The sequence below is a fragment of the Lissotriton helveticus genome, chromosome 7 (assembly GCF_964261635.1).
Source record: "Lissotriton helveticus chromosome 7, aLisHel1.1, whole genome shotgun sequence".
Taxonomy (NCBI): domain Eukaryota; kingdom Metazoa; phylum Chordata; class Amphibia; order Caudata; family Salamandridae; genus Lissotriton; species Lissotriton helveticus.
This window is the reverse complement of record NC_136068.1, coordinates 1,694,363,914-1,694,374,447: the sequence shown is the minus strand read 5'-3', so window position 1 is coordinate 1,694,374,447 and position 10,534 is coordinate 1,694,363,914. Positions and strand designations below refer to the sequence as shown.

The 10,534-nt window shown below is 45.1% G+C and overlaps 1 protein-coding gene across 1 annotated transcript in view; it reads right to left on the bottom strand.

Moving 5' to 3' along the window:
- Positions 1-1,969: 1,969 nt before the first annotated feature.
- FCGBP (Fc gamma binding protein) overlaps positions 1,970-10,534 on the bottom strand; it is a 287,645-nt gene continuing 279,080 nt past the window's right edge. The window contains exons 27-28 of the mRNA XM_078653817.1: positions 4,537-4,823; positions 1,970-2,924 (exon numbers count right to left, since the gene is read on the bottom strand). Of these exons, the coding sequence (XP_078509943.1) occupies positions 2,915-2,924; positions 4,537-4,823 (297 nt within the window). The 3' untranslated portion in view covers positions 1,970-2,914. The remainder of the gene's footprint in view (positions 2,925-4,536; positions 4,824-10,534) is intronic.

The window sequence follows — 10,534 nt, the reverse complement described above, 5'->3', positions numbered from 1 at the left end:
GTTGCACGTGTAGGCGGTCTCCTAAGAAAATTGATGCTCTAACATGAGAATAATGATTCCTAATATGAAATGTAGTGTTAGAATTGATTAACGAAATGCTTATGTTGCTGTATTAGAAATGTATTTAAAGGAGTAAAGGCCCGAGACATAAAGACGCTAGTAGAGACTTAACTGTGATTTTCTTAGCGTGACTAGAAATGTCGAGTTGGAAGTGTACCTTGGGAAAAAGAGGCTCCTGTTTGCAGTTGAATTTCGAATTGTAACTTAGAGCGTCCTAAGGGTTGTTTCTCATGTATTTCTTTTGCAGGTGCAAGGCCATGTAGCTCTTTAAGTAGAATGAGCCATTGTTTAGAAGTTAGACTGGTGGGAGTAGGGACAAAGGGAGTCTACAGGAATGTACTTTTGGTGGAGAAGGTCCCTGGGACCCAAGGACACAGCAATAGTTTCTGGAAGAAGAAGGATCGACTATGGAAAAGTACGGGGGGGCTGCACCTGCCAGAAAGAGGTGTGTCACGGGCGTATCCACTGTTTTGGGATTTTGTATTAACGAAAGTGCCCCAAGGGTGGAGTGTCAGTTGCTATTGAAGCTAGGGCTAGAGTTAGTTGGTGTCCTGTCTAAGGCAGTCCAATTGGATATGCAGTTAGACATGGGACTTAGAGGGAACTAGGCAGGAGAATTTAAGGAGCATCTTATAACGAGCTCGGTAGTTTAGGCTACTTACCTGGAAAAGTGAATGTGCTTCTTAGGGAGCCTTCACAGCTGACACCTTTTCCTCTTGCCTGGGACGTATGTTAAGTAGAGATGTCACTTTGGAGCTAGTGTAGGGACAGACTAATCTTTTTCTTTTCCATTGGAGCAGATGCATTCAAGGTTTCCAGTTGGAGCCGTTAAGGCATGCCTAATGCTTCTTGAATTAACCTTGCTCTTCATTTTGAGTCAATTGAGACTCCTGCGTAGGATTATGTTTGTATTAGTGCCAGTTTATTTTCTGAACCTCTTGCTGAGGTGCTTGTATGTGCAGTTGTTTTTGGCGTTGTAATAAAATGTTAAACTTTTCTTCGGAGTCAGAAGTCCTTCAGATTGAGAGATGTTGAATCTGGGAAACTACAGAAAGTGTGAAATTTAAAGAACTTCCTTCACATTTCCATGCAGGCTAAAGAGGTCCGTTGACCAGGGATTCTTTGGATTGGTAAGGTGAAAATCTAGATAAGAATCCCAGCGTCATCACTCTAATGAGGTAAGAGTAAGTTGCCCAGGGCTTCCTTTTCTTTTTACGGATCCAACGTCCCAAGCACTGACCATGTGCACTTGCAACTGACCCCTCTAAAAAAAACACCAAGGTGCTTGGGACTGAGGTATTGTATGGTGTCTGACTTGCCAAAGTATGTTTGGCTAGACTTTTGGTGAACTGCCTCTTTTATTTTGTTTTTGCCTCCATGTTGGTAGTAGTTTTTTCACCTGAGGCAGTTAATTCCTGTATTGCCTTTGCTGCTGTGGATTTAAACCTCCATAGCAGTTGTTATTTTACCTCCAAGATGTCCTTCACCGTGCATCATGCCATTCCTGTGCCTCTTGTGCCAATAATTCCACCCCTCTGCATCCATCCTCGTTGACAACCTCATGTGTCAAGCCCCACTGTGGCTCACTAAGGGTAGGACAGTAGGTCAACACTGTGATGTATTTGGCTATCAAATGGTGCCTTATTGAATTTCTGTAGTCCCTGACATTTTACTCTTTTGATATTCAAGTTTAGAACAAAAGAACATTCCACTTCCAGTTGTTCTCTAGTAAGAGAAGTCTAAATTCCCAGTTGTGTATTTTCCCATGTATAGAGTATCTTTCCTTTCACAGCAGACAATACAGTTTATCATTAGAATGTGTGCACTGACAGTTATCAATGCATCCACGTGTAAGTATAGCCTGAATAATAGCAGGTCTTGGAATACGATGACAGTCATACTAGGTATCAACATTTACAAAAGGCCAAGAAAAAAGACATTTATTTGAGAAACATGGTTGCTTATTTCAATTATCATAACGAGGTGCAAAACACTCTACATGTACACTTTCTTAGTGCTTCTTTTGTCACCAAGCTCCAGTCTTTTTGATCTCCAAATTATGTGCGTATTCTGATGTGGCTTTCTTTGCTTTTACCATCGCCTTCTCTCACTCCATAATCTTTGTTGACTCTTTTTGTTCCACTTTGTATTGCGGTAGAACATCCTTTCACTTCCATTTTTCTCTAGCCCTCTCATCAAAATGTGTCTTGAAATTCTCCGCAAAGAAGGTAGGTTGAATTAACCCCATAGAAATCACTGGCACATTTGAGCATTGCCTAACTGACACATCTTTTGAAAGATAAACAGAACTTGTATAAAGTATAGAAGTAAGTATGCAGTGATGAACACTTTCAGCCACAAGTCCTATGAACAATGATCAAGAATGTAAGTATTTCTGAGCTGGACAAAATACGGCATTGGGAATATGTTAAGAACATAGACAAGTCTGGAGGGAATGCACAATAATAAGTGAACAAGGCAATTGAGGACTAGAATTATATATTTGTTTTTTTTCTTAAAAATATACCCTGACCATCCTTGTAGAACAGATCAACAACCCTGAGTAAGTAAGGGTAAATATAGAGGTCTTGCAGTGAATATTGTTCCGGGATGGACTGCTGTGCTGTCAAGTTGTTTGTGTATGGGTTGTCTTATCCTGACATTGGAAGTCTACCACTGAAGGTCCCACCTCATCTGTGGAACGCCTCCAGTCTGCAGTTTCCGTTTATCCGTTTCATTGCCTTTTAGATCCAGGTTTCTGAGAATAATAAAACACCAAAAGAGTCCCAGGAACTCACTTCTGCCACCAAGACGAAAGATCTTCAGGAGGTACAGGATTGGTTGTTGGATGCTTTTAAACATCGCTGAAAAAAGAACAAAATAGGGTATAACAGGACAGAAAAGAGAATTGAGCAACATATCCACATCTAAGCTTGGTTTGCGGTTATTGTGGTCTATGTTTGCTAATATAATATCTAATAACAATACCGTAGCTCATACACACACTTGTATTATGCCAGGTCACCTAAATATTAGATGTTTCTATTCCACACATCAGTGATGTTACAGCGTTTTGACCATAAATTGGCCCTCTGATCTTTTGGTGACAATGTACTATAACTACATGGTGATTAAATATCTTTATTTTAGGGGTATTATGGAAGTTATTTTGAAGCACTATTGTATGGAATTGTTATTGTGTCTGAATGAATTTACTTTGGTGCCTCAAAACAAATAGAACAAATGTGAATGCAAGACAGTAGTCAAGTCATCTTATTTTATTTGGTAGTTCCGAGAAAATGCCCCTTTTTTGTGGTCACCCCCATTTTGTGGTGAATTCTATTGCTGGGTTTTAGACTCTGCACACTAAGGTACTGCATCCCAGTGCATTTGCTCTTACCCCTAACACATGATGATTCAGGCAAATTTCGGATTGTCCTATTTAACTTTCTATAAGGCCATATTATATGGTAAGGAAATACACCCATGGTGAGAGAAGTTAAAGATTACCTGTGGACTGCAGCACTTATTGGCCATCCATAAAGCTGACAAAGGATAACATGGACTCAGTATTACCATTGTAGATTGACTGCTGCAGCTAAAACCTGTAATGCGATCTGTTAAAATAACCTTTATAGCAGGCACAACACTCCCTTATCTGACCCTAGAGTTGAGTTTGGTGTACATTTTCACCGAAATTGGTAATCAGTTAGTGGGTAATGTCATCACCACGTAGAAACAGTTTAGATACCTGTGTAGAGATTCCTTTATATAAACAACTTTTGTTAATTAGAGTTTATAATGCTACCTGCACCAGGGCCATACTGTAGTACTAGCAACTCATCTGAGGCGATACATAGCCCGCGTGCAATGACTCATGTAGCATCACTTAGTTAAATCATGGTAAAGGCTGGGATATACAGCGTATAAAAAATAAGTCTGTACCATTGGAGCAGGATCAAGACTGATTTGCATATACCTGGGTCCAAACTGGGGTGGTATGGTTTGCAAATGGGCTGAATAATTACCAGTGGCAGAAATCAATTCAAGAATTCCATCTATATCTCTTTGTATACTTTTATATATCACCCTAAATAGGACGGGTATGTCCAGGTGTGGGTCCCATGCACACTGTACCACTGGAACCAAGGTAAATTCGGCGGATGAGCCCATAATAAGGGCAAAATTGGTCCTTGGTTGCTTGTGTTCCAGTTCATGGAGGACCAAATTTGGCAGTTTTGGCTGGACTACTTCCATTGGAGCAGGGTTAAGACTGATTTGCATACAGCTGGGTCCAAACTGAGGTGGCATGGTGTGCAAAATATTGATGGACTTGGATGCGGTGCAGAATGATTATGAGTGGCTGAGATTAATTCAAGCATACCAATCAACAGTGTTTGGGATATACAGTGTGGCATGTGGGTGAATAACTGAATATAAACCTGTGCCCAAAGTTACCTTCAAAACAATGCTTACCAGCTGGAGAAGTCTCTGGCTTTCCAATACTTGATGACTTCTGACATATCAGCAGCGACCTTTCTGTCCACAAGCGTGAGGTCATCCGATGACTCTCCATTGAAGTTTCCACAAGCTCCACACAGTGCGTTGAATAGTATCTCATTCACCTTGACTGTCACCTCACCACTCGTGCTGAGGTGCACTTGCACCCTTGAGGCCTGCTCAATTATCACTCCATCCTCTACAACAGACACTGCAATGGATTTGGATACATTCGTTGACAGTTCCACCTGCTGCCCGTTCACCTACAGAGCAAGGATAAGACTGTCAGCCTAGTAGCATGCAACTTGTACACTTCTTGAGCAATCTGAAGCCTACTCTGCTCTACTCCCTCATGGATGCCAGGACAAGATTAACTTATTAAGCTGAGCCAACCTGCTCCTCTTAGATGATACCCCCTTTTAATTTACATATACATCACACTTTATATATGATGACATATAGATAGATAGATAGATAGATAGATAGATAGATAGATAGATAGATAGATAGATAGATAGACTGACTCCATTGGTTCTATATAGAACTGTTTGATTTTTTAAAGCTTTTATTTAAAATCTACAAAATAAATTAAAAGTAGGGAGCACTGTATTCTAAACAACTTCATAAACGTTTACACAAACTGTACCCTTGGTGTTATTTTCCTCTAAAATCCTTACCCTAAAACTCTAAATATATTTTTGACACAAACTCAAACATTATCCCAACACCCTTCTGCCTCGTGGTATTATGCATACTGTTATAGCAAAGTACATTAATGTCCTGCAACCCCAACATTTCCCCAAAACACTGCATATGCGTTTGATGTAAACTGTATTACAAACCTTGTCATACACCTTTCTGCAGATAATGTATCCTGGTGAAATTTCGCAGCATGCTCTAGCTAGCTAGTTCTACTTTTAATCATGTTCAACAGTTTTCATCAGAGCTGTTACCTGTATGCATTTAGGAGCTCTAACATTTAGAATCTGAAAATATTTTGGTGTATTCTCCAAGCATTCAACGTTGTTATAGCCACTGTGCACGTGTATCAAAGTTTAACCCAGGGACCTTAGCTGTAGATACCTGAAACTATTCGTTTTTAGATATCAGCTACAGCTTTCTGTTGGCATACCTACGGTTTCCAATAAGTAAAATACACTCGGAGTGCTCTTTGGGTCAGCACCTTGCTCATAAATAGATGACTTCTTTATTTCAATCATCGGCTCTTGATTTGATAACTTTCCTCCCTCTTCTTGTGTTTGTCCCACCCAGTAGCATTTCAGTCTCACTGTGTTGTGATTGGGTGTGTGGCACATTTCCATTGCTAACAAGTTAGCCTTTCAGCTCTTCCCAGATTTGTGGATCTCCGCAAATTACTTCAAAGTCATGAAAACGACACAATCAACCATGGTCAGTAGAGGAAGCTTTCTCTATGTTGTGAGACCGGGATTGGTAGTCTCCATTGTTGAGGTCAGCATTTTATCCGCTGCTCTACAGCTATGTCTTCTTGACTGCAAAACATTGTCACCATGATCTGCCCCCTCCACCCCTAGCATCTTTTCACACAACAGTCTATGTCACTGTCTTAGCTCGTATGCACACCACAGGCTCTGATGTTCCTTATTTTGCTCTCATGTTGAAAAGAACTGGATAACAGCAGCATCCCCTGCATCTGCACCTTATTCTTAGAGTAACATTTTCACCTAAGTGTCCTCACTTTCTCCACATCTTGAGATGTATAAAAAAGGATTCATCATCAGACTTGGGTGCCGTAGGTGTTGCAAGGAATTTGTTGTTTACTGTGAAGAGTAGAGGGATATGGGCAACATTGTCTCAATGATAGATACGAATAAAATAGCTATATAGAGCTGACTGCATCAAGCATTCAAGGTTAAATGCACACAGTAATAAATAGATGGATTTGCTGGGATTCGAACCTTTGAACTACAGACTGCAGTCAATGTAATCCTCTTCCCCTTACAATTTGTGATACCTTTAGTTATACTGTCTTGTTTCAGATATCTTGATTCAAACTTAACTTTGGCGAGCCGCGCAAGAGAAAAAACTCCACTCCGCATCACGTTGCGGAGTTTTGTGGGCCTCCGCTTGGAGTGGGCCAAACTCAGTGAACGCCACTGGTGGAGTGGAATTCTTCACCCAAACCTAGTAAAGTCCCGTTTGGCTTCTGCAATTTGCTCCAAGCCTGTTGGTTACCATCATCAGTGACCATGCTGTTCTGCAGACAGTGAGTGGCCCCTGGCGGTGGCAGGTCGTTTGTTTTTTCCCTGTTGACACACCCTTCTGGACAGGCATTGTGCGCGACTCTGGCGGTACTCTGGTGGACATGTGCATGGGGGTGCAGCATGTTTTCCCATCTTTTCAGCAGGGCCCCGGCTCCTCCGGGCACAATTTCGGAAGCCTGGCCGGATTTATTATTAAACTAGCCCTCGTTTACATCACCCTCACGTGCAGCCCTCTGGTCACTAGTGGTTGTCCCTGTCCGGTGGCAGAGGCCGAGAGCCCACTTTTAAAGCGCCGGCCTTCTGCCCCGAGTCAGCTCAGCTGACACTGGACTCCACTCATTCACTGATGCAGGGGAAGTCAGAAGCATGAAGAGGCAGTGACTGCAACCCTGGCGTGAGCTGCAGCAGAGAGGCTGGCTGCCACGAGGCAAACCAGCATCTGCAAGTAGCCCTGCAAGGGCAGAGCCGGCCTTAAAGCATCCAAGATGCTGTGAGTGAGTGACCCCGGAGTTTGTGCGGCGCAGTCGTGACTGCAGCCACATGAAAGCAGTGGTTCACTCTCCGTCCTTTATCCAGTGGGCACTGCTGCAGTCACATAGCTCTGAGCCAGTGGGGTCAGGACAGAAGGGCAGCACAGAGGTCATCACTGTGTGCCCTTGTAACCCAGTAAAATGTCTATTTGACTGAAGTTGGGGATGTTCAATAGTGTCTTCTGTAACTTGTGTGTGCTGTTTCAGAGCAACATGTTTTTGCCTGTGAGACCATTTCCATATTTTCAGGTTTGGAAGTGTGACACCCACTGTTATAGCTACCTTTTCTTAGTCCAATAACAATTTATATGCTGGAATAGAGTCCAGCAAGTCATTCATGGAAATGGCAAAGCTACCTGTCTCATAATGATAAGGGCAGTTCTAAAAAAAAGTCAGGACTGCTGGGTGTTACACATGACATAGGAGCAGCAGATCAAGAAAAATACTTAACCCAAACAGAAGCAAACCAAGGAAGATCCTGGTGAATTTTCTTACCTGGATTCACCAGGATCTCCTGACTGGACGAAGGATAAATTAGCAGGGCAATTAAGGAAAGCTGGTATTGAAAGATGGGGGGACATATTAAAGGGAGAACAACTGAGCTCATGGGAAGGACTACCACGTAAAACAAATGATCAAGTCTCAAGGTTTAAATATCTACAAATCAAGAATTGGTTCCAGTCATCGGACAACATGATAGGTGGTTTGAACGAGTTTGAAGACATTTTGATTTCTGACGGACCCAACAAGAAGGAAACATCACACTGCTACTGGCGGATGAGGAGGAAGCGGATTGGAAGTTTACATTGCCACAAGAGCTGTGGAGGAGATGCTTGCCCGAAGCAACACTGGAGAAGTTATGGCAAGTATCCTTTTCCATGCTTTATGAAGTGATTAAGCCCCCTTTTTTAAGGAGAAAGCATATTTTTTCTCTCTACAGAGTGTACTGGACGCCACACAAGGTTGTCACAATTTGGAAATAGAGGAGTAGTGGCATGCCCCAAATGCGGTCAGAGGATGGCAGCTGACCTCCCTATGTTTTTGAAGTGTCCAATGATTCAGGTATTCTGGGGTGATGTGAACAAGGCTTTGGCCGAAAATTTGAGCGTACAGCTTCAAGTAAGCCCTCTCCTGGTTTTCTTTGGTGTGGCCCTGAAAGTAAGGGTATTCGACAAAGAAAAGCTAAAATGTATTTTCTTTGCAATATTGTTGGCACAAAGAGAACTTTGCAAGAAGTGGACTAGCCTGAATCCCCCTACATATATTGAGTGGAGGGTGTCCTTGGAAAATACACTCAGGTTGGATGCAGTCTCCCTAGAAAAGAAGAGGTATGCCTTCTGGCTCCCTGTTGTGGAATGGCTGGAGAGGTAAGGATAGGGATAAGGATAGGAAGGGACTGTCCAATGATTATGCCTAAACAGACCTCAGTACACACACATGGCACTCCCACTCTTTCGCCCTCTCCCACTTGGTCTCGTTCTTCTTGGTCTTCAGCTGGGAGAGCTGAATGTACGGGAGAATGGATTGAAGTGCACCTGGCAGGTTTTGGACGAGGGGGCAGTATCAGAAGCTCCTGTCCTGGCACAAAGGTAGATTTTCGGATAGAGGTGCTGTGGAAGGTGAATCTGAGGCTAATGAGGACAAAACTATTTAAAAAACTGAATGATTTTACATTACTTTAAAAAACAGTCAGAGCAGGTTTCATTTCACACAGGACTGGTATGACATTTACATTGCAGTTCAGCCATGTTTGTGCTCCTTCTTCACATAGTCTGAAGAATATTTGTGATGCTAGCCACTGGGTGCCGCTCGAGACAGTTTCTTTGGGGAAAGCCTTTGCAAGCTACAGGAGTAGCTCCTTCAGTTCCTACCTTTGTGGAGCCCTGGGCGGACAGACAGCAACACCGGAGGCTGGCCGCAGTGGAGGTGAGAGGTACGGTGAGCGGGACTGCGAGGACCAGCATTCTTGCTGAACACCGCCAGCTGGTTCCTCTTCCCGCCCGCGCCGCGCCCCCTCCCAGTGCCACGCCCCCCGCCTGACTGCATTTCACCTCTCGCGGCCCCCGCTCCGCGGGTGCCGCTCGAGACAGTTTCTTTGGGGAAAGCCTTTGCAAGCTACAGGAGTAGCTCCTTCAGTTCCTACCTTTGTGGAGCCCTGGGCGGACAGACAGCAACACCGGAGGCTGGCCGCAGTGGAGGTGAGAGGTACGGCGAGCGGGACTGCGAGGACCAGCATTCTTGCTGAACACCGCCAGCTGGTTCCTCTTCCCGCCCGCGCCGCGCCCCCTCCCAGTGCCACGCCCCCCGCCTGACTGCATTTCACCTCTCGCGGCCCCCGCTCCGCGGGTGCCGCTCGAGACAGTTTCTTTGGGGAAAGCCTTTGCAAGCTACAGGAGTAGCTCCTTCAGTTCCTACCTTTGTGGAGCCCTGGGCGGACAGACAGCAACACCGGAGGCTGGCCGCAGTGGAGGTGAGAGGTACGGCGAGCGGGACTGCGAGGACCAGCATTCTTGCTGAACACCGCCAGCTGGTTCCTCTTCCCGCCCGCGCCGCGCCCCCTCCCAGTGCCACGCCCCCCGCCTGACTGCATTTCACCTCTCGCGGCCCCCGCTCCGCGGGTGCCGCTCGAGACAGTTTCTTTGGGGAAAGCCTTTGCAAGCTACAGGAGTAGCTCCTTCAGTTCCTACCTTTGTGGAGCCCTGGGCGGACAGACAGCAACACCGGAGGCTGGCCGCAGTGGAGGTGAGAGGTACGGCGAGCGGGACTGCGAGGACCAGCATTCTTGCTGAACACCGCCAGCTGGTTCCTCTTCCCGCCCGCGCCGCGCCCCCTCCCAGTGCCACGCCCCCCTGCCATTCATTAGAGCACTTGGTTACGCGCATCGCGGGACGCGCGCGGGGCGATCACCGGGGCGAAGACCGGGCAAAGAGCGGGCCGTTGTAGGCCGTTAGAGGCCGGAAGAGACCGGACCGGGCCACCCCTCTAACGCCTCCGCTAATTTGCTCCTTATTCACCTCATCATGGCATCCAGAGCTCTAAGGAGTAAGTCGGTACAACATGGTACAAGCACTTTGGAAAATTTTTTCCCCAAGGCGAGCTCCCAAATTAGCAAGTGTCACTTATCTACGGACTCTCCTCACCTAGAGATGGGTCCTGAAAGTGTGTTCCTGGACCTTGAGGAATCTGCCTCAAATGATGCTA